This window comes from Mirounga leonina, unplaced genomic scaffold (genome assembly GCF_011800145.1).
Source record: "Mirounga leonina isolate KUSES-001 unplaced genomic scaffold, KU_Mleo_1.0 Mir_125, whole genome shotgun sequence".
Taxonomy (NCBI): domain Eukaryota; kingdom Metazoa; phylum Chordata; class Mammalia; order Carnivora; family Phocidae; genus Mirounga; species Mirounga leonina.
In genome coordinates, this window is record NW_023270305.1 from 12,293,572 (window position 1) to 12,318,251 (window position 24,680).

The 24,680-nt window shown below is 37.2% G+C and overlaps 1 protein-coding gene and 1 long non-coding RNA gene across 7 annotated transcripts in view; one reads left to right on the plus strand and one right to left on the minus strand.

The window, feature by feature from the left end:
- The window catches only part of NCOA1 (nuclear receptor coactivator 1), a 179,979-nt gene that overhangs the window by 96,189 nt on the left and 59,110 nt on the right, over nt 1-24,680 (plus strand). For all 6 annotated transcript variants that reach the window (XM_035000690.1, XM_035000691.1, XM_035000686.1 and 3 more), the window contains 5 exons: nt 2,591-2,757; nt 8,718-8,815; nt 17,565-17,742; nt 20,245-20,424; nt 21,936-22,031. In XM_035000690.1, coding sequence (XP_034856581.1) covers nt 2,591-2,757; nt 8,718-8,815; nt 17,565-17,742; nt 20,245-20,424; nt 21,936-22,031 — 719 coding nt within the window. The remainder of the gene's footprint in view (nt 1-2,590; nt 2,758-8,717; nt 8,816-17,564; nt 17,743-20,244; nt 20,425-21,935; nt 22,032-24,680) is intronic.
- The window catches only part of LOC118007651, a 59,358-nt gene continuing 41,271 nt past the window's right edge, over nt 6,594-24,680 (minus strand). The window contains exon 5 of the long non-coding RNA XR_004678458.1: nt 6,594-6,624. This is a non-coding gene — a long non-coding RNA (uncharacterized LOC118007651). The remainder of the gene's footprint in view (nt 6,625-24,680) is intronic.

The following is a 24,680-nucleotide window of genomic DNA, read 5'->3' on the forward strand; positions in this document are numbered from 1 at the left end:
AGGAACTCTGCCAAGCATTTTACATGCATCATCTTTTTTAATCCTCACAAAATTCTGGGAGATAATGTCATCATCCCTGTTTTGCAGATAAAGAAATTGAAGCTTAGAGAAGTTAAATTGCTCTTAAGTAACTTGCCTAGCACTACATAGCTAATAAATGACTGAGGAAGTTTGAACTTGTGCTTTTAAGCAATGTACTGTGCTTTTTATCTTGGTGTATGCAAGAGCCCTCATGATCCAGCCTGGACCTCATCTCTTGCCCTTTTGTTTCTTATTTATAGTTCAGCCATACTGAACTACTTACAGGTCCTTTTACTTGACATTTTCATCCCCACTGTATACCTTTGAAAAAGCTGGGTGTGTTTGTCTGCCTCCCCCACCCTGAAACCAATCCCCCTCTACCACTAGGTTTGGACACCTTGTTCTTTAGGTCTAGGTGCAATTTCTATGAGCTTCTATAGTATTACAGTCTTGTCACTGTAATGGTTCCTTTTCTTTATTCTCACCCTAATTGGGACTACTTCTAATTTACCCCTGGGTCCCCAGGACATAGTACACAGTTATCTGGCACATAATAAGCAGAGGAGCATTTGTTGAAAAAGCTAGTAAGTTGAAAACAAAAGATACATGAGGAGTTAATTCATAGCATTATTAACCAGCAAGTGTGCAGCATCAGTGGAAATCCATTGGGCTGGTGAGGAGAAATGTAAGTGGCCCAGAGTAATAAAGGAAGCCTTCTTTTCTATTAAGGTAGAATTTTTTTTTGTCACATCCACCCCTTCTTCAGTTTTGACTTTATTTGAATATATCTGCTCTCATTTTCTGTCCTAGTCTCATTCTTAAGTCATTTTATAGACACCTCAGCATTTCATTACTTTTAGCTTCTTGCTTCCTCTGTCACCTCCCTGACTATCCTGCCATTCTGTTACTTTCTTTTACTCTGCAGTGGTGTCAGGCACTTCAGTTTTACATAAAATTTAATGTCAAAAACAGATTTGGTAGTTCTACCACATGAATCCAATTTACTCATGTTGGAATTTAGACCCCTAGATTTAAACAGATCATACTTTAGACTGAATCTACAAAATAAGTCCAGTATGAATTAGTTTCTCTAAGGTAAAATTACATGTCCTCTACAACACTATCAAGTTGCAGAGATGGAGTTCTCTGAAACCTTGCATATATCAAAATGTGTGTTACTTATTTTCTTCATGTTTTCAATGCCTTGGTGTGAAGTTTGTCAAAATATCTTACTACATGTACTCTCTGCAGAAACTGTAAGATAAAGTTTTACTAAGTAAAATGAGACTAATAACTCAATAATGAAAGGTTTTAAAGACAATGTGATTGTTATAGTTTTATAATTTGGTCTTGTTTTGGGATGTGTATTATTTTGTAGTATTTTGTTTTACGTAGTTAAATGCGGTTGATTGGTTGACTTGGTTCTTTTCAACTTACTGTGTTGTTATGGAAATACTATTACTTTTATAGTTTTTTTATTATGAAAAGTAAGTGGTATTTTAATTGTTGCCAATTATGAGTTTTTTAAAAAGCAACTGATCTTTCCCTCTTTTCACCTTTTTTTCTACCACTTTTCTACCATTATACCAGATGATTTTGATTGCTGCTTATAAAATAAAGAGCTATTTGTGACCAGTCTTTATTATGTTAATTTGATAATGGAAAAATTCATTTAAAAGTAATATTTCACTATCTTTGTATGTATTACATAAAGCAAGTTGCCTGATGATTTGGCTAATTAAACCAGAAGTAAAGACTGGAAAACAAAAGTGAACAATATTCATTCAGTACTTTTGAATGAATATAAAGTACTAGCTGTTTGCACTACTATCCTTTGTTCTCATTATTTTGCTTCAAGATAAATCAAAATTGATTTTGTTACATTTATAAGAACTTATAAATAGATGTCTTTTCTGTTTTTTAGAACAAAGTTGTATACAAAAGACCTTGTTCTCTGTACCTTTGTCTCTCTAATTATTGATTTTTTATTCTTCTTATTTTACTTTTTGGATGGATACTCATTTCTTTTTGATGAGGACCAACTAATGGTCTAATCATTATAAGAATCAAGAGTTTATCAGATTTCTTTCAGTAGCAGAAAAATTAAGAAAGTTTATCAGATTTCCAAGTATAACTTATTTGAACTATAGTATAGTCTCCACTACTTAATTTATAACAAAGTTGTTTGAAAATTCAGATTTTCTATTTCAAGGAATTATTATTTAGAACGTAAAATAAATTCCAAATGCAACTTGTATATGTACTGTCTGCTTCCTTTTAATATCTAACATTCATTGGCTATTTGAAATATGTGATGTATTTACATCATTGAAGAAACACATCAGTGATGGCAGTCATTCTTTTTATGTATTTTGACCAGAATTGTTTTCTGTATCTTGGTATTTTGTAGTACCTGTTTTTCAGATGTGAATTTAGATTGTTTTCAAATCTGATTTTATATTCTGGATAAAATTACGGATCTCTATAAGTATGTAAATATTAAGTACTTGAACAGAAGGGAAGTATGGTGGTAGAAGTGTACACTAACTGGTTTTTCTTTGTGTAATAGCACTGAAAAGAGGCGCAGGGAGCAAGAAAATAAATATTTAGAAGAGCTAGCTGAGTTACTGTCTGCCAACATCAGTGACATTGACAGTTTGAGTGTAAAGCCAGACAAATGCAAGATTTTGAAGAAGACAGTCGATCAGATACAGCTAATGAAAAGAATGGAACAAGGTAAACAAAACAAAACCCATAGCTGTGTGCTTTGTTATGAAGACCTTCATAATATCTGATTTTATTTTTTTATTATTAAGAAATTGCATTGAATTTTATAATTTTATTAAACATTTTTGTTTAGATGGTCTTTATTTTATTTTTTTTTTAAGATTTTATTTATTTATTTGACAGAGGGAGAGACAGTGAGAGAGGGAACACAAGTAGGGGGAGTGGGAGAGGGAGAAGCAGGCTTCCTACGGAGCAGGGAGCCTGATGTGGGGCTCCATCCCAGGACCCTGGGATCATGACCTGAGCCGAAGGCAGACTCTTAACGACTGAGCCACCCAGGCGCCCCTAGATGGTCTTTATTTTAGAAAGTGAATCTGAGAGCCTCTTGTTACAACAACAAGTCTTATTAATTTAACTTGAACACTTGTTGCCTTGGGAGGTTATAGAACCTAGTATCCTAGGGGATTGAGTCAAGAGACAAGTTGTGGTATCAGACCTGAAGCTCTGGCATAGTGTTGAAAGACAGTAGCTCAGTTATAGGAAAATCCCTCCATCTGGATAATAAGCTGGTCTCTGGGCTCTGGGTGTGGGGAACAGTCTCCTATAAGAAGATCCTGATATTTTTTTTTATGATTTACATATATACTATCCATATTTACTGAGGACCCCACACCACAAAACCCCTCGCAAAGAATTAAAGTAGATACAAAGGCAAAGCACTTTGGAGGAAAGCTCCCACACCTGGCCCCAAGGCATTCCCAAAGAAAAAGTGCTTCTCAGGGTGATTTTATGCTAAAAATTTATATAACGTACGAGGAAATAATCTACAGTAAATAGCACAAATAACAGAAGGAATAGACCCCAAAGAACTTCAGATTAAGAATAGCAATATGAAAAGATTATAAACAAATATATTTATAATGATTAAAGTGATAGGATTTTAAGATTTTATAAGCTGGAAAGTAGATAGTCTAGTGACAGCTGATTGAGCAGAGGGGAGAAGCTGGTATTTTTAAGTCTGCAAAGGGAGAGCCAGTAAGAGGCTATATGTCTCCTTGCTGTTTGGTCTCAAACCCTGACAGCCTGACTCATACTCCCTAAGTCAGAGGTGGGAGGACTCTTCTGGGCACACTGAGCAGCCCAAAGGAAAAGACACATAGACACTGACCGACAGGACAAATCCATTCTCTGTCTTGCCCCCTCTATTCACAGAGCTGCCAGTCAGCATTTTAGTACCTCACTCTTTAATATGAATAAAAATCCAGATATTTGAGGAAAGGCTGTAATCAAGGAAACAGAAAAAGGAAAGGCACAAATCAAGCAAACTGAAAAAATAGGAACTCAGAAAGCAGAGACAATGCAGGGAGCAGAAGAAAACTTAAAACCATCCAGCAGTCCCTCAGAGACAAAAAGGAAGATATTTCATCTATGAAATGATAATAAGATGGTATAAAACATTCAAAACACCAAATAACTTTTGGTACTTAAATCAGGATAGCTGAAATAAACTTTACCTCTTTACCTTGTTTTCTACTCTTTGCCTACTCATACCCTATGTCTAACCATTTTGGGCACTCTCTGCCTCAGGTATTTGCACTTTCTGTTCCCTTTGTCTGGAATGTTCTTTCCCAGATATATACAAGGCTCACTCCCTCACCCCCTTTAAGTCTTTGTTTAAATATTTCTTCTCAATGAACGTGTCCATAACTATCCTATCTAACACACACACTCACTCCTCTATAGCTTCTTTGATTTATTTTCTCCACAGTGTTTTTGCATCTAACATATTACATGTGTTATTTGTTTATTGTCTGCCTACTCCCACTAGAGCTCCATGAGGGCAAGGATTTTTGTTTGTTCATCATTGTGTCCTCAATACCTAAAATGGGTCCTGGCTACATAGTAGACTTTCTGTGAGTATTTATTGAAAAAATAGACGAAAGGTTGAAAGATAAAGTGAGGAAATCCCTTAGAAAGTAAAATAAAAAGATAAGCAATGGAAAACAAGGGAAAGATGGAAATGTATGGGATTAGTTCAGGAAGTGTAACGTCTGATTAATTCCAGAGATAGAGAACAAACCAAATAGAAGGGAGGAAATTATAAGAGTAATAATACAAAAACAAAACAGTACACTTTTCAGAATTAGAGAGATGTGGGTTTCCAGATTGAAAGCACTCATAGTGAATAAAAAAGAAAGAAGGAAAAAAAAACCTCACACCAATGCACAATTTTCAGACACTAGAGAGAAAAAACGAGAGAGAGAAAAAATGGGCACACACTAGATTCAGAATGTATCCAGATTTCTGAATAACAGTACTAAAAAATGAGAATTCTAAACCTGGAATTCTGTGTGCATCCACATGAAGTATGAGTGCAAAATAAAGATATTTTCAGACATTCAGAGCCTCAGTTGAAAAGTTATCTTTTTTCAGAAATACCTATCAAAACCAGGGTAGTAAACCAAGAAAGGCATAAGATCTTAATCCAGGGAAACCATAGAGTCTTAACAGAGGAAAGGTAGAAGGAGACCCAGGATTACAGTTGTGCATCAACCTAAAAACGTGGCCAGTCCCAGTTGGAGCAGGTGGATAGGGGTTTTCAGGAGGTATATTTCCATAGAAAAAAGAATGGAACAGAGTATCTGATGACTGACCAAATTGAGAGGAATTTTTCAACTCTTGGGAGTAGTTTAGAGATGAGTTAAACTAAACAAAACTAAATCACAAAATATAAGAAACATAAATTATAGCACACACCTTGGCTCATTTGTGAAGTATATTTAGGTAGCCATAGTAACATAGACGTTAAATACTGATTGCTCTAAAAATTGTTTTAACTATATTGGGAGGATGGAAGGAGGGAGAAATGTGTATGTAGAAGGTTGATGTAAGTAAGTTCAAGTCTTACTTTTCATGATAGCATGTCAATAATGTCTTTCGTGGACATAGTCAAGATACAGCAAATAAACATGTTATTGAGAAATACAGAATGTATTAGTTAGGATATAGGCTAGGCTACTGTAGCAAGAGGCCCAAAGTACAGTGGCTTTAACAAGATAGTCTAGGTATGTGTCAGAGGTTGGGATTCCTTCCGTCTTTTTTGCTGTGCCATTACCTCGATGGTCAGACATGGCTCACCTGTCTGTATCCCAGCTGACAGGAAGGGGGAAGAAGAAAATGGGAAGACATGCTTCTTTCCTTTTAAGGATAAGACCCAGAAATTGCATGTCATTTCTGTTCACATTTCTTAAGCCAGAAAGTAGGTCCCATAGCTACTCTTGCCCTACGATTTGCCTAAAATTTTAGATGTTGTGCTTTTTCACAATTTACTTGAACTTGATGGTTTATGTTTTTTTGCAAACTAATGTTTAAAAACAAAAACCTGTCTTAATGTCATAAACATACAAATTGATGAAGGAAGTACATCTTAGAACTAAACGAGAAACTTTTATACCATAATAATAAAAAGATAAACAATCCAATTAAAAAATGGGCAAAGGCTCTGAATAGACATTTCTCCAAAGACATATAAATGACTAATAAGCACAGGAAAAATATGTTCAATATCATTAGCCATCAGAGAAATGCAAATCAAAACCACAATGAGATACTAGGATGGCTATAATCAAAGAAACAGATAACAAGTGTTGGTAAGGATGGGAGAAATTGGAACCCCCATACGCTGCTGGTAAGAATGTAAAATAAAATTGTGCAGCCACTTTGGAAAATAGTCCAATAGTTCCACAAAATGTTAAACATGGAGTTACTATATCGTCTAGCAATTCCATTTGTAGGTACATATCTGAGACGAATGAAAACATAGGTCCACACGAAAACTTGCACACAGATGTTCATAACATCATTATTCATAAATAGCTGAAAAGTGGAAACAACCCATATATCTATCAGCTGATCAGTGGGTAAGTAAAATGAGGTATACTTATACAATGGAATATTATCTGGCAACAAAAAGGATTAAGTACTGACAAATGCTTCAATATGGATGAACCTTGAAAACATGCTAAGCAAAAGAAGCCAGCCACAAAGAACCTCACATTGTGTGATTCCATTTATATAAAATGATCAGAATAGGCAAATCCATAGAAACAGAAAGTAGATTGGTGGTTGCCTGGGGCTTGGGAGTATTGGGAAAATGGGTAGTGACTGCTAAAGGACACGAGGTTTCTTTTTTGGGTGATGAATATGTTCTAAAATTTATTGTGATGGTGGTTGCACAACTCTGTGAATATACTAAAAATCATTGAATTTTATGCTTTAAATGCACAAATGGTATGCTATGTGAATTGTAGCTCATTAAAGCTGTTATTATAATATACTATATGAGATGACATTTTACACCTGATTCGCAAAAATAAAAAAAAAGAAATTGTGACATCAATTGCCAGTGAGGATGCAGAAAAACAAAAACCCTTGGACATTGCTAGTGGTACGTTTTCTTTAGAGAGCAGTCTGTCAAACTTAGCACTTTTTTTTTCAAGATATTATTTATTTATTTATTTGAGAGAGAGCGAGTGCAAGAGAGCATGAATGGGGGGTGGGAGGGCAGAGGGAGAGGGAGAAGCGGGCTCCCTGCTGAACGAGGAGCCTGACACAGGGCTTGATCCCAGAACCCTGGGATCATGACCTGAGCCGAAGGCAGACACTTAACCAACTGAGCCACCCAGGTGCCCCAAACTTAATAATGTCAAAAATGCACAGACCCTATATGATCCAGCAACTTCACTTTTACTATTTACCCTGAAGAAACTGTCACACATGTACAAAAAAGGAAATACTGAAAACAGTTTATTACAACACTGTATGTGATGGTCAAAGGTTTGTCAGTAGTGGACTAGGAAGTCTAACTGTGAGTTATTTATATGACAATACTATATCCTAGTTCGAATGAATGAATCAAATCTATATCAATGTGCTTAAATCTCAAACATAATATTGAATTGCAAAAGTAAGTTGGAAAAGTCTCTATATATTTATGTAAACTTGAAAACACAGAACAGTAGTATATTGTTCATGAAATCATACATGTGTACTTAAATAATAAAAACAGGCTTAGAAATTATTATGTTGATCTCAGAATACTGATTAGTTCTGAAAAGGAACAGAGGAAGAATGGTGGCAGAGCATTAGTTCTATGTGCAGCATTTTATTTTTTAAAAAGGAAGGACCTGAAGCAAATGTTAACATCTGTGAAAAATGAATGATGGCTATGTGAATGTATGCTATGTCATTTTCTGTATTTTTTTGGAATATATGAAATAGTTCATATTTTAAAGTGAAAAAAATGAGTCTCTATATTCAATAATTCCACATTCGGTTTTTGGCTGACGAACTAACTAGTTTGACAGATTGGAAACGTATTTAAGTATGGTGCTGCTTTAAGATGATGGATGGCTTTTTCAACATCACTGCACAAAAGAACTCCAGATCTTTTAGCAGTTACGGGTTTATCAATCAGATCGCCATGACATGAATGTGAAAGGTTAGCTAATTCATGCAGGCTCACAAAAGGAAAAAGCATTTGTTCACTCTTTATTCAGTGGCAATTGATCAAATCAGAAAAGGCTAAAGAAAAATGGAGGAAATCATCATTCTTCTACAATTTAGTCATTTGTTAAAAACTTTCAGTGTAGACTCTTTCAACAGGCTGTATATTTATACCGTTTTTCCCATTGTTGGAACACTGGACTTAATAGGTCACAATTCACATTCTCCTGCTGCCACTTATTAGTTATATGATTTGAGACACGTTACTCAACCTTTGTGACCCTCAGTTTTGTCATCCATAAAATGAGTATAATTAAGATTAAATAATAGTATTAATAAATATCACCTAGATAATAAAAAAGTATTATTTGAATCTTAAATCAGGTGAATCTATGTCTTCACAAACTTGCCATCATGGAAATGCACCCTTTTTGGATGTATGACTTTTTGTTTCTTTATTATAGAGAAATCCACAACCGATGATGAAGTGCAGAAGTCAGACATCTCGTCCAGCAGTCAGGGAGTGATAGAAAAGGAATCCCTCGGACCTCTTCTTTTGGAGGTAGCTGTTCTCACTGAGTCATAAAGAGATCAAAATCTTTGGTCTAAGCCAATTTGGTTTTTTCTTTATCTTTTATGTCTTACTTCCAATTAACAAATTATAAAACAAAGTAAGTTTTAAGAAAACCTTTAATAATTATTTTATTTTGTAACCTGTTTTGACAGTTGTGGCTATTTCAGAATTAAATGTGAATGATAAATATGAGGACTTTAGGAAGGCAATCTATATAGTCAGATGGAAAACTGAAACCTACTGGATGACTGCCATTTGTTTCTGGGGAGGTTGGGATTCATCGGGATTATAAAACATTAGAATTATTTAGCTCCCTAGTGCTGTCTACGATAGAATTTCACTTTTGAGTAAGGGATGCCTCACTTTATTGCAGTAGGTGTTTTCCTGAAAAGTTTCCTAAAATTTTTAATTGTTTATGTAAACACTGTCAGAAAACTTACTATTTTAACAACCCTCTACCAAACTTTTTAAAATGAAGAACTTTTAAACTTGAATTATTTTGTCATTACTGTGTAATTTTCTCCCCAGCTTTTCGTATCTAATCCTCACTCCCTCTGTTCTCAACGCAGATGTTTTGTTTCCAAGCAGGCTCATCACCTTAAGTGCTCCCTCTCATACATGAATGTTTAAGAACACATGTGTCTGGACATACTCATTCCCCGCAGAGTATGCCTTTCTGTCTCTAGGCCTAGTTTCATTTGTACACCTATATGTATGTGTATATGTGTATACATACATATATAAATATATATATACACACTCATGCTTATATATTTTTAATATATTTTGTGTATATAATAAATTCTCCTTTTCTTGTCCTACTTGAAGGCCCTCCTTTCTGGTGAAGTCTTTCTAACAACTCAGACATGTACAGGTCTCTTTATTTTCTAGCTCCCTTATGCATTTTTTCCTATTATCCCAACTAATTCCTCTGTTTCTTTTATTATTATCCATAATTCCCTCTGCCAACACTGCTAATATGAGAATATTCTGAGAATTCAGTTCTTGATTTTCCAGCCCCAGAAATTTCTTGTCTGCTCTTTGCTTTACCTTTTATCTCTGGGGGGAATGACACCTAAATACGTACTTCTTGCTCTCACCTCTTCACATACTCCTATATTTTTCACAGGCTGCTCTGTATTTTTTGCTCTCCTAGTAGCAGTTCCCCCTCAAAATCTTAAGTTCTTCATTTTCCCTCCATGTGACACAAGCACTTTGTTACTTACAGTATCGGTCTTGATGATTTTTATTAAGGGAATGGGCACGTATTTTGTAGAATTCTAAAATATAAAAGACGTAGACCATTGAAACTGGATAGAAATGACTACCATGTGAGCTCATGCACACACACATAACTGGGAGGGGAGAGCTAACCACATGTGATAGAGTCTGATGGTTTTTATTCTATCCTTTTCATAATCTATTGCATGATTATGATTGCATTGCATGACACATGACCATATTTTGGAAACAGTGTTGTAACAAGTATAGTAAAAATGTATGGTAGAATCTAGGTTGTGAACATACAGATGTTCACTACAGAATTCTTTCAACTTTCCTGTATCTTGAAATTTTAAAATATAAGCTATTAGAAGAAAATATATTAAAGAAAAGCACTTTTGGTTCATTTCCAACTTCCATTTCTTTGCCCTGCTTGGCACCTGTCACTGGCCCACTACTTGGTTACCCTGGGCCCTTCCTGGAGACCTGATCTGTCCTAGCATTTACTGCCTATCTCCTCTACCCTACAGGATGTTAGTACGCTAGTGTTTTCATATCTTCTAGTTTTTCTGTGTAAGTTCTGTCTGCCTTCTCAGTGCCCTAGGTTTAAAACTAGCCTCCGGACTCCTTTCAATTCATTAAATATTTTATTAAATTTGTTTTCTGCATATACTGTCCTTTGAGATACTAATTAGTATAAGGTGTACAGGTTCTTAAGATTTCTGGGGTTCCTGTAGGAAAATGGTGATCATTTAAATCCTAGCTTCATCACAGGTTCTTCAGAAACCACAGATTTCAATACGGACAGCAAGCAGATTATCAACAAACTGAACACAGCACAACTGGAGACAGAGAATATTACTACTGCTACTTTAATTTATATAAACATTCATTATCGCTGTGTGAGAGAATCTGCAACACTTTAACATGAAGTGAAAATGACAGGAAAACGTCCATTTGAAGCTACTATAAAAAGAAAACAGAGTAGGAATTATTTCTTTTAGCTGATGAAATTATTACCCTGAAAACCACTGTGAAATCAAGGAAAGCTGTGACACAGCATCACACGTGAGTTAGATATCATCGGGCAAGCATTTTCAAAGAGGAAAAAGAAATTCCAGAACCTCAGATTAGAAATATATTTAGGTTCTTGACTTCAAGGAGCTAATAGTATTTTTATTTATGAGCTATAGATATGTGAAACAGACTGCAAAATAGAATTCCTAACTTTTACAGACTTCAGAGTTGCCTCCATCAGCAACTTTTCCTGTGCCTTCTTCTGTATCCCCCAACCTCATCCTCATCACCTTAAACTTTATAGAGTCTAATCCAGGGCAACTAGGAGAAGTGGTGAAAAGCCACCGTGACACTCCTTGGATTCATTCAGGCTGCAATCTAGAGCTGCAGTATTCAGTAAGATAGCCACTAGCCGCACAAGGCTATTCAAAGTTAAATAAAATAAAAGTTCAATGCTTCAGCCTCACCAGCCACGTTTAACATGCTCAGTGCCCACATGTGGTTAGTGACTACTGTATTGGACACACACATATAGAACTTTCTGTAATGACAGGAAGTGCTCTTTGGCAGCATTGGTCTAGAGGGACTGCTTAGATGGAAGATGTGCACATCTAAAAAGTAACCAAATATCAACCATTCTATGTGGAATTCTCACCATGCAGTTTTCCAGTTATCCCCTCCCCTCCCCTTTTAAACATAAAGTAGCATGAGTTAAGAATGAAGATATTCAGATGAAGATAAATGTGAGGTAATTTCCTCACATTTAAAGGGAGAGTGGAATTAGACTTCATTTATTCAACAAATATTTGTTGCTTGACACATAGTAAGTACTTCTGCATTTTTTTATATTGTCCTCATTGTCTATTGCTCTCTGCTGTCTAAATTCCTCTGCCTCCTGTTCAAAGCTCTACGTTATCTGACTCTGGCTCTTTATCTCCCATTGCTTCCCAAGAAAAATTCTGTTTTAGTCATGGAGGGCTCCATATACCTTGCTTGTGCATTCAGGCCTCCTTACCTCACTTAGTGCCATTCCTTACATTGCTATGTGCCTCTTGACACCATTCACCACCCAATCCCTCTTTCTTAAAACTCTTCCTGTTGCCTCCTTGACAGAACTATCTCCTCTCTGGCTACTCCTCAGCCTCTCCCTCAGATTTCTCTTTCATCACCTGCCTCTTAAATGTTAGCATCCTTCAGGGTTCTGGCCTTGGCTCTTTTCCTTTTTGTCTTTCTGTGCATATTTCCTGGGCAGTTTCATCTATGTCTGTGTCCTGTGATGTATTCAGGTATGCATGTGCACATGTAAGCATGTATAAATTACCAATTAGGCTTCTTGGTTTTCAAGCGACACCAATTCTGACTAAATTTAGTACATGTGAATTTATTGGAGTGCTATTTGGATATCACAGAACAATGCTTGGAAATAAGATGAAACCAAGGCATCTTAAGGCTAGGAAGCAGATACGATACAAATGGTCTTTTAGAAAGACCCATCTGGACAGTGCCCTGCTGCTAGAATGAATGCATTCCACCTGTTTGTTCTGTCTGCAATTCTCCTCAAGGTTCCCATTTAAGTTGGAAGTCTCCCAATGGCCTGATTAAGAATCTCACAAGACCTTATTTGATGGGGAAAAAGTAACTCCCCGAAGGAAATCAGATATTCTTTGGAAGGGAAAAAGATGATTGTAGTTAAGAACAAATAAACAAAAAAACAAATAATACCATATGTACCTGTAAATTGCAAATGTCTAACTTTAGCTCAGATCTCTCTTCAGTTTCTCTTTCATTCTATCTTGCTGCCTTTTGAATATCCCCATCTAAATGTTGCTTAGTCATTTCAAATATAACATTTTTTTTTTTTTTTTTTAAGAGGAAGAAAGAGGGCGCCTGGGTGGCTCAGTTGGTTAAGCGGCTGCCTTCAGCTCAGGTCATGATCCCAGGGTCCTGGGATCGAGTCCCGCATCGGGCTCCCTGCTCTGTGGGGAGCCTGCTTCTCCCTCTCCCACTCCCCCTGCTTGTGTTCCCTCTCTCGCTGTGTCTCTCTCTGTCAAATAAATAAATAAATAAATAAAATCTTAAAAAAAAAAAAAAAGGAAGAAAGAGATACAGCAGGGGCAGGAGGGGCAGAGAGAGAGAGAATCTTAAGCAGGCTCCATGCCCAGTGTACGCCCAATGCGGGGCTCAGTCTCATGACTCTGAGATCATGACCTGAGCTGAAATCAAGAGTCAGATGCTTAACCCACTGAGCCACCCAAGCGCCTCTAAAACTAAATTTTTAATCTGTCCTCTTACCTCCTGCTTAAAAATAGGAAGAAAAGTAAAAAAAAATAATAAAGAGCAGATTTCTTTACTCCTTGGTCCCCTTTCTCAGGGAAAGACACTTATCTACTAGAACCCTTACGTCATTAATGAAGGATCACCCCAAATCCCCATTCCCTCTAGCAGGTCACCAAATGCTGTTTGTTCTGCCTGTGTCAAATTCTCTCCTACCACTTCCACTGCCATTGTCTTATTTCAGGTTCTCACTGGAACTGGAGTATCACAATAGCTTTGCAACTATTCTTGCTTCCAGTCTGCATGCCAAACCTACTGCCAGAAGGATCTTTGTAAAAGCAGATCATGTCACTCTTGTGCTTAAAAACCTGGTGCTCAAGAAAATGCCCATCGCCTTTAGAATAAATTCTTTATTTTTTTGCTTTTCTTGAAGATTAAAAAAACACATTTACCATTATAATAACACAAATATAACAAGTGCATACAAGGTGATTTTGTTTTTAACCTCTGAGCTGTTTCCTCTGTTTTGAATGTCCTTTCCATCCCTCATCCACCTGAGTTACTACTCTGTGTCTTTCAAGACTTCGCTCGTGCATAGTGTGTCCTCCTCCCAGGAGTCCGTACCTAATGCAGTCGCTCCTTTGCCCATTTCGAGTGCTTCACTCTGTGCATAACCTTTTTGAATTCCTCTTTGTACTATATTATAACTATGTGTACTTGTCTTTTTCCATTCAGAGACTACAGAATTGTTAAGAATTGTGTGTTTTATCTCCAGAATTTTTGTCTGGCACATAGGTGATAGTGAAGTTTGTGGGGTCATGTAAAGCCAAAGCCCTGTGGGAAGCCTTGGCCATTGTGGACCCCTGCTGTGAGACACTGGGGGGTCAGGAGATAACCCCTCAGATTGCTGATGTTGTGCTGAATGGATGGACGCTTGTTATCATCTGAGTGCAGCTCAGTGGAAGACTGGCTGCCAGGGCGTGGAAAAACCGGAAGATTTCTTCCCAAAAGCACACTTGGAAGTTAATTATATGCACAACATATGAGGGAAACTTGTAGAATAAGAGCGAGTATCAGTAGATTATATTAGTCAGTCATACTTGAAGAAATTGGAGATGTAGTCTCAAAGAATATTCCCTGAGATGTTACCAGTCTCTTGGGGGTGAGATTTTGGCAGATCTTCTACTATTTAATTTTCATACTTAAGCAATTTTTTAAGTATATATATCATTTGTAATTAAAAAGCAAAAAAAAAAAAAAAAAAAAAAGGCATTTCTAGCAAGAGACAGACTGTCTGCATCCCGGGGGTAGGGTCAGCAGGACAACTCTGCAACCATGAGGGAGCCTTTGTAGACCTGTTTTCCAAGCCAGCCTTTTCTGGGGAAGCTCAAAAGAAATATGATGCCCCAGACTTCACAGAGGAAACAACGAGTCCATGTAACTGAGGCCAAGCAGAGACCCGGTGAAAGTTCTATACTCCCTGTAAGACCGATCAGCTACCTATTCCAGAGGCCAGTTACTAGAATAACTTCCCAGCCTGGCAGTGAAGTCAGGTACAGTCAATGGGAGGAGAACTTGGAGAAACCCCAGGAGGTCTGTGGAAAGGATACTACAGGGACTCCAGGCCTACTACAATGAAGGAGAACTTTTTTTTAAGTCCTTTGGATTTTGCAAATACTTTAAAAATAATTGCAGCAAATAGTCCAGGTGAATCCATAGGTCTTTCTGGTGCTGGATGCTGAGCCCACCTTTGGCTAGTCTTCAGACTGGACAGAAATGATCCCAGAAATGGGTCTTATTCTCTCCCATTCCCTCTGCAGATAACAGGCAACTTCCGGAGATACCCAGAAACAGACATGGAAAGTGAAGAAAGCAAGGGAGAGAGTAACTGGCTTTGAGGATAGACAGGGTCACCAGGGAGGCAGAGAGGGAGGAACCAAGAAGGATGCCCTGAAAACTAGGTGATAAAAGGGAGGAAGTAGTGCTAAAGAGGCTGGGTAGTGTGGCCCTTGCAGTAGGTTCTCCATGGAACAACTAGGTTTTGCTTGCCTGTCTTTGATGTCAATACTGTTTCTTGCTCTAAACTATGACAGTTATACCCACACTATTCTTTATTAAACTCTTTTAAGAGACCAAAAATTAAGTAAAATTGTATTTATACTGATTCAATTAATAACTAAGAACAATTTAAATAATTTTTAGGTCTACTTTTAAAAAAATTGATATATCTATATTTCCATTGTTCCTATTTTCACATAAACTGCAAGGCAAATAATATGTATTGATCACCTGCTCTGAAATTTATAGCTAATCTGACTTAAAAAAAAAAAAGTTAGAAATGAGGGTGCTTTCCTGTGCTCTTCTAAACATGAAATAGGTTGGCAAAAGTTTTATCTAGGGGTGAGGTTTTTAGATCATTAATCACATCCCTAGGTTTTTATTGAAATTCCATCTTCCTTGATCTCAAACAGTGACTCTTCCAAAGTAATCAAAAGGTGTTGCATTTTCACATTAAAAAAAAGAGTTTAAAGCCCACTGAAACTTGAAGATTTTTAAGCAGGTAGAAAGTCCTATTTTTAAATTTTTAAACTGAGAAGAGAATTTTACAAGTAATTCTCATCGTTTTGGCGACAAAGTCACAACTGCAGTAACATTTCAGAACATGCATTTTCATATGCTGTCTCTATAGGATAAGTATCTTTCTGAAAGACACTTTACTTCTTATTCATTGTTTAAATTTTATCTTTACCCTGGAGGGACAAAATTAAGTGTGTTTGTTATTTGGAAAACATCTGCTAGGTAACTTACCACAACCACTTGTCATCATAGAAAAGGTCAACAAATTTGGGACGCTTGCCTTTTTTAAAAAGAAAAATGAATCGCCTGTGACATTGTTAGCTCTTTTAAGAATTTTGCCACAGATAATTAGCACACTTAATGTGTGATACAAAGGATTTTCATGGTCATTTTACATCTTGTTACAAAATCCTATAAATGTTCTACTTTCTAAAGGTCTTTTTATTTCTTATACATATCCTATAGCAAGTAAACTGCAATATGTTACAATAAGTGGAAAGATTATAAATAAGTAAGGTGCCACTCTCAACCACTGTATTCTGGATCTTCTCTCAGGATTCCATGGTTTGTGATATGTGACTATCTGAACTGAGCTGAGGTATCAGGGTGTCAATATGGTTTATTAAGCTTAATTTCTCCTTTTTTTTTTTAGTGTTCATGATTCATTGTTTGCGTATAACACCCAGTGCTGCATGCAGAATGTGCCCTCCTTAATACCCATCACTGGGCTAACCCATCCCCCACCCCCTTCCCCTCTAAAACCCTCAGTTTGTTTCCCAGAGTCCATAGTCTCTCATGGTTCGTCTCCCTCTCTCATTCCCCCCCTTCATTTTTCCCTTCCTTCTAATGTTAATTTCTTCTTTATATTTTAGATTACACTATAAATAGATTCTTTTTCCCTCACCTCTAAGATTTAATGCTCCCCTTAGGGCATATACATTTCCTTTTGGAGACCCCTAGCTCCGTATCAGAGCATAGGAGGCCCTCTGTGATTTGGCTCTTGTCCACCTCTCCAGACTTACATCCTGCCATGAACCTGTCTTGTACCATGTACTCCAGCAACTCAAAACTGCTTTTTTTGTTCCTTCATGTGCCATGCTGTCCCCTCTGCCTAGAATGTTCTTCCCTCATTCCTCTTCTGCTCCTCCACTGTGTCGTCTGTAAAGAGCTTTTCTTTGTCCCCCATCCCAACCTCAAGTTAGGTATTTTTCTTTGTGCTCATAGAATATTTGGTGTATGACTCTGATACTGCATTACTGGTATTTTATTATATTTATGTCTCTCTACCACCATACCCCAAGTTCTTTGAGGGTAGAGACCAGGTCTTAACCTATAGTTTAGAGATGTTTATGACTGCGTGAATATCAATTACTTGCTTCACATCTGCTACCATAAAGTTTCTCTCTAAGAAAGAGGGTTGATACACTCATTCATGCCTGCTGTACATTACTGTACAGTCTGTTTCAAAATCCTGCCCCTTCTACAGAAAACATACAATATTAAGTCTTCTATTCAGGCTCCCTTTTTCTTTTAACTTGACATATATTTCTGATCTCTTTTTCAATAGAGAAATGTATATGTTTATTTTTCTTTTATTTTTTTAACCTCCTAATCTCTTACTCCTTTTTTTGTTTTTTTGGCTTTGCAGGCTTTGGATGGATTTTTCTTTGTTGTGAACTGTGAAGGGAGAATTGTATTTGTGTCAGAGAATGTGACCAGCTACTTGGGTTACAATCAGGAGGAATTAATGAATACCAGTGTCTACAGCATACTGCATGTGGGGGACCATGCAGAATTTGTGAAGAATCTGCTCCCAAAATCACTAGGTACAAAGCAATGTGTTTTTTAAAAGAATATGAACTCTCTATAGCTTTTTTTTCCATTATACGGTTATTATATTTATAATACATAGTATTATTCTAGAATATGTTACAACATATTAAAAATATTTTTAAATTTAATTTCAGCCTGATATGTAAATATGAAGGGTGAGTATCGTCAAATAGCTGATAGAGAGCATTCCTTTTATCCTGTTCCTCTCGTTACGCCCTAGTCATGTGACAGTAGTAAGAAGCAGAGCAGTCAGGTGCCTTGCCCCTAGAAGCTTCTGCTTGAAATTACCTTTGTTTTCAATTTTGATCATGTCCAAGAAAGAGACAAATGTATATCCTTCCCACCACCCTGCTCAAAAAGAAAACAGGGAGGGAGGGAAAAATATACGGTCATATTTTATCTGTATTAAAGCGGACCTTTCTGGATGTAAGTGCCTTCAACTCAGACGTTTCAAGTACGGTTGGACAGATTGTTTGCTACAAAGGAGCCCAGCTGAGAGGACGGAGGGCATCTGATTTCCAACCTCTGTTCCATTTGCCAAACCCTGTGCCTGTGCCTTTGCCTGTGTGTGCTCTAAAAGTAAGGGGAGGGCCTTGACTAGAAACGCTATATAACTAAACCACACATGCAAATAAAATGTTTATCTGTAACTTTATTTTCTGTATTGTTCACTCAATAGAATGGAAGCTTTATTTCTTCTTTGAAAAGAGTAGTTGTGTGTTTATAGTACCTGGGGGCCTGAAATGATTATTTCTGTTAAGATCACCAGTTTGATATTTGAATTATCAAGGGGTCTTATGTGTTTTGTTACAGAATGTTAGGGTATGAATGACTTGAGAGATAATATAGTGGATTCCTTTATTTTTTTTTTTAAGATTTTATTTGTTTATTTGACAGAGAGATAGAGAGCACAAGTATGCAGAGCAGCAGGCAGAGGGAGAGGGAGAAGCAGGCTCCCCGCTGAGCAGGGAGCCTGACGTGGGGCTCCATCCCAGGACCCTGGGATCATGACCTGAGCCCAAGGCAGACACTTAACTGACTGAGCCACCCAGGCGCCCCTGGATTCCTTTATTTTAAAAATGGTACAAAGATAATTAACCCAAACCTCAGCTAGCTCATAGCAAAACCAAGACTCCTTTCTCCAGTGTAGGTTTATTTCAATGATCTCCTCTAACAGTTACAGGCTAATGAGATACTAAAAAGGAAGGATGGTCAGTGAAGAGGACAAAATAAAAAAACTGTTGGGAATGGCGAGAGAAGAGTCTTAAAAACCCTCTGACTGGGGCGCCTGGGTGGCTCAGTTGGTTAAGCGACTGCCTTCGGCTCAGGTCATGATCCTGGAGTCCCAGGATCGAGTCCCACATCGGGCTCCTTGCTCGGCGGGGAGTCTGCTTCTCCCTCTGCCCTTCCCCCCTCTCATGCTCTCTCTCTCTAATAAATAAATAAATCTTAAAAAAAAAAAAAAAAAACCCTCTGACTGCCACCATGGTTTGAATATAGCATTGTTAACTGGGAAATAGTGACCCATCACACAGTGATGATCACTTGAAATGTACAGACATCTTTTCTATAACTGAATTTAGTTTTGTTATACCAAATCAGGCAACATTTATGTTTTAATATCATTTTTATTTAATAACTTATTTTTTATTTTTTAATTTTTTAGAGAGGCAGGGAGTGAGAGGGAGGAGCAGAGAGAGAGAGAGAACCTTAAGCAGGCTCCATGCCAGTGTGGAGCTCGACACAGGTTTCAGCTCACGACCCTGAGATTATGACCTGAGCCAAAATCAAAAGCTTAACTGACCGAGCCAACAGGCGCCCCAATTTTTATGTAATAACTTATTGACTACCCACTATATTCGAGGCATTGTTGCATATAAACTGTGCAAATAAAATAAAGTGTGAGAAAAATGGTTTGAAGAAGCCAAAGTTGGTCTCTGTCTAATCTAAATATTTTTTTTGAGTCGCAGTCTCCTTTGAGAAACTTTGAATCCTCTCCCCAAAAAGGTGCACATTTTCACAAGCCCATCCTTAAGAATACATACCTGCCAGGTTAAAACTCCTGCTTAACAATGGATCTGTGGTTTCCAGTCATTTTTTCATTTCCAGGGTGTAACTGGAAATAAATGGAAAAGTGCATTAATTAACTGCTATAAAAATCTGAGTAAAAGAGTAGTAAGCTGTTAATTATTAATTTTTAGTTTTTGTCTTTAACTGTTTATAAAGACTGTTAATGAATTAGGAATATGTAAGGTCTTATTTTTGAGGGGAGAAATCCTATACAATCTCTTAGAAATTTTACAATTTTGTAATTGGTAGACATTCAGATTTGCTAAGGAAGATAAGTATTCTGTTGCCTCAGGATAATGTTAGATGTGAAGAGATCTGTCTTTTAATCTGAATATCTAATAAAGCAGATGGCTAAATGTATGTCTTTTGTATCCTCAGAGTTTTTCACCCTATTCGTGGCCATATAATCAGTTTTTCTTCCACAGTAAATGGAGTTCCTTGGCCTCAGGAGGCAACACGACGAAATAGCCATACCTTTAACTGCAGGATGCTAATTCACCCTCCAGATGAGCCAGGCACCGAGAACCAAGAAGCTTGCCAGCGGTATGAAGTCATGCAGTGTTTCACTGTGTCACAGCCAAAATCAATTCAAGAGGATGGAGAAGGTAAAACAAAGGGTGATTTTAAGGTGTTTGATCACTTTTTCCATGGCTTTAAAGATCAGGGAGGTAATTGATTATAAACAGCCTTTTTAGATAGTATTTTTGGTCACTATATTATGTATCATAGTGGCTATTCAGCTTACTATGTTATTTCCTAATACTTAAGAAAAAAAATTGCCAACATCTAGAATCACCCCTTTAAAATGCCCCCATACTCTCAGTTTTTTTTTTTTTTTTAAGATTTTATTTATTTATTTGACAGGGAGAGACACACAGCAAGAGAGGGAACACAAGCAGGAAGAGTGGGAGAGGGAGAAGCAGGCTTCCCACTGAGCAGGGAGCCCGATGTGGGGCTCGATCCCAGGACCCCGGGATCACCACCTGAGCCGAAGGCAGACGCTTAACAACTGAGCCACCCAGACGCCCCCACTCTCAGTTTTAAGCTGGCATTCCCACTAAAATGTCAAATTCAAACCAACTTGCTGCCTAGAAATAAGAGACGTAACTAACTGCTGCCAGTTGGAAATGTACCAGATGCAGCAGGCTGTTGAACAGCTCTGATTTTTAGAAAGTTTCAAGTTTAGAGTGTGGGGAACGTTGGAGGATAGAGTTAGCATTTTTGAGGCCATGCAAGGTAATTTATAAGGAGAAAGCGTATGAACAGATGAAAACACAGCTGAAGCTCTAATACGAACATGGTATCAACATGGCATTAGTCAAATATGTGACAGAGGATGAGTTTTGCACATGAGCTAGTCTGAGCTAAGTGAAGACACCACAAATTGGCAGCTAGAGTAAGGACCAGGGAAGGTAAAAGATGAGAAATTAACCGGATATAAAAAAGGTCATGCACGTAGCAGGTTTCACCCACAAGTGGGTGCCACAGTCAACTGAGGACTTTTTACAAAATACACATGCCAGTGCCAGTCTGTCTTATATGATTGAAGCTCATGTTTAGCTGTGTGATATTGTGTGTAGCACTCAAAAAAATTGGAAATGGGACTTCGAAAAAATTATAGATCCTAAAACATGAAGTCCTCCATCAAGGGCAAAATAATTGCTTCTTCAGAAAGAGTTAAATGTTTTTCTCATATGGTAATCATTATCTGCACAGTGGTTATGAGAATAGTCTTTGTAGCCATTAAGTACTGATAAATATAGGAAATTGACTAAAAACTGTATTTAAAAAATCATTGTGTTCCTTAAATCTAGTGAAAACTACTTCTTCAAGTTGTTACCACCCAAGTACATGAGATGTGTCCGTCTCCTCTGGTTTATGTCCGAACATTCAATTCGAAAGGGATAATTTATGCTAACTAGATCTCCACCCGGAGCTGCCAGTTTTTGGTTACCAGCAATTTTATCTCTAATATTGTATTATTAGATCAGAGTGACTCCAGTATTGCGTCAGATCCTATAACGTGTTGTTTTTATGAAAACCATTAATGGCAAATGATAGATGTGAACTGTTTTCTGCCCTGTTTTCTTCAACTTCCCTTTCTTGTTTTGGGCAGATTTCCAGTCATGTTTGATTTGTATTGCACGGCGATTACCTCGGCCTCCAACTATTACAGGTGTAGAATCCTTTATGACCAAGCAAGATACTACAGGTATTAACTGCAAAGTTTAGAATTACATCCAAAATTTTGTGTCCTTCTGTTGTGTGCTATTCAGCTTCTGTTCACTCTTCTTATACAGAAAATATTTTAGATGGTCTTGATCTTGTGCATTTTATTTTTATTTTATTGTATTAATTTTTTTTAAGATTTTACTTTTAAGCAATCTGCACACCCAACATGGGGCTCAGACTCACAACCCCAAGATCAAGAGTCATACGCTCCCCGACCAAGCCAGCCAGGTGCCCCATTTGTCTTGTGCATTTTAGATGCTGTAATCATTGTCATGGGCAGGGTGCTGGGGAGAACATTATAACTATTCACATATTTGTTTTGGTTATAAATTATTTTTCATAATCATAGAATAAAATTTTTAAAGAAATTTGGCAGCATAGATGTAAATACATTTATTTATAAATGGTGGTTTTAAAATTATGCTTCAGTGTATCTGGCTATTTCTTTTTCCTTTCCCCTTTTTTTTAAATGTATTCAGCACATACTGATTAAGTGCCTAGAAGTGCCTGTCACTATGTGTGACTGCTCAGGGTGTACATAGCTGAGCAAAAATCAACAACATTACAAATTGTGGTACATTTTATGATGGAAAAGGTGTGAGATGGTAAAAGGCAAACTGAGAGGGAAAACCTACTTTTTAAATTAGCTGGTTAACCAGTGCCTGTCTGAGGAGCTGACTTTGAGCCCTAAGCTCCAAAGGATGAGGTGGTGCCAACTCTGCAAAGTGTGGCAGGGGTGGCAAGGAAGGGTCACTGTGCAGCATGAGTACTCCTGGTTGAGGAAGGAGAGCTAGCTGCAAAGGCCTGTGGGAAAACAGACAAGTGCATTAGAGGAACCGAAAGAAGGGCAGTAGAGCCCAAAAGTGGGTGCCAGGAAGTAAGGCCCTCTTTGTAAAAGCCTACTTCAGATTTGATTTTCAGCCAAAACAAATTGTTACTGTTTTTACAGTTTTCTATGGTATTTTGCATATGTTATGTAATCTTATCTTTAACACATCAAGTTTCATACTTTTACATCAGAGTTACTTATGTATCAATTACCTCTCTCATTTTAAAATAGGGATAGATACCACAGAGATATTTTTTAGCAAACCAAGATTTTAAAAATCACTTCTACTGAATTTTATTCTTTGTCAAAATTTAGTTGTTTTTTTTTTTTTTTAAAGATTTTATTTATTTATTTGAGACAGAGAGAATGAGAGAGAGAGAGCACATGAGAGGGGTGAGGGTCAGAGGGAGAAGCAGGCTCCCCGCCGAGCAGGGAGCCCGATGTGGGACTCGATCCCGGGACTCCAGGATCATGACCTGAGCCGAAGGCAGTCGCTTAACCAACTGAGCCACCCAGGTGCCCCTGTCAAAATTTAGTTTTAATGTACTTTTTGACCTTTACCATTACTTATAACATTTATTAATATTTGTTACAATATTTCTTAGTTTTTTAGTCCCAGAAATATAATATTCCTGTTGTGTGCTTTATTCTTGGGTTTTTAAAGATAAGCTCCCAGCTGCTCTTACTGAAGAGTAGGTGGGGATAAATTAGCACGAATAATAGAGTATAGTAAAGAGAATGTCTAGGACTTGGAGATATAGCATCTGCGCATAGTAATTATCCCTCACCATAACTTTCTTCCCTCCCTCTTGAGTCTACCATCTACATGTCCTTTTCCATTTTCCACCAATGTATAGCTCTGGAAAAATTGAATAACCTATATTGAAAACCAAAAATACTAATGCATGGAGGAAAAATAGGGCCCACTGAAAAATATAACTGGTCTTTTGTGTCAGTAAAACCAAATAAAGGCTTGTGAGCAGAATAAAAGCTTGCTGGAAAGAGTGGAAGTCAGATTACTGAATAAATGTGGGAGGCGAAGGATGCCTAAATATTATGAGGATGATTTAGGAGCAATATATTCAGCTTTTCCTCATATTGCATTTCTATACATTGAATCTTAAATTGGATTATTTTATGTTTTTTAAATTTTATTTTAGAGAGAGAGAGCGTTAACAAGCAGAGGGAGGGACCCTGAGATCATGACCTACTCCCGGCTGAGCACAGAGCCTGATGTGGGGCTTGATCTCAAGACCCTGAGATCATGACCTGAGCTGAAATCAAGAGTCAGACCCTTAACCGACTGAGCCACCCAGATGCCCCTTAAATTGGATTATTTTAAAGAAGACTGTATTTTCCCATAGTGACAATGTTATTACTGGTAGTTTTGTTTCTGACCAAGGACCCAGCATTAAAATCTTAGATATAACTGATTTTACAGTAGATGTGTACAAATTTAAAAAATAAGCTCTGAATCATAAAATAATTATAAACCTAGAGGGAACCTCAGTGATCACAGACTGTAGCCCACTCATTTTACAAAGGATAGAATGTTGACTTTTCCAAAACCATATAGCTAATTGCTGAGAACAGACATCCATAGACCCTAATATAGAACTCTTCCTTTATATTGCATTGCCTTCCACCAAAGCACTATTACAAGGACATCACTGTACTGTATACACTTATTACATAAAAGATTCCAGAGGAAATGTAAAATATAAGGAAAATAGAGAAGTGCCAAAGAAATATAAAGTGTTCTTAAAATGTAAATAACATTTTTTATATCATCAAATTGAT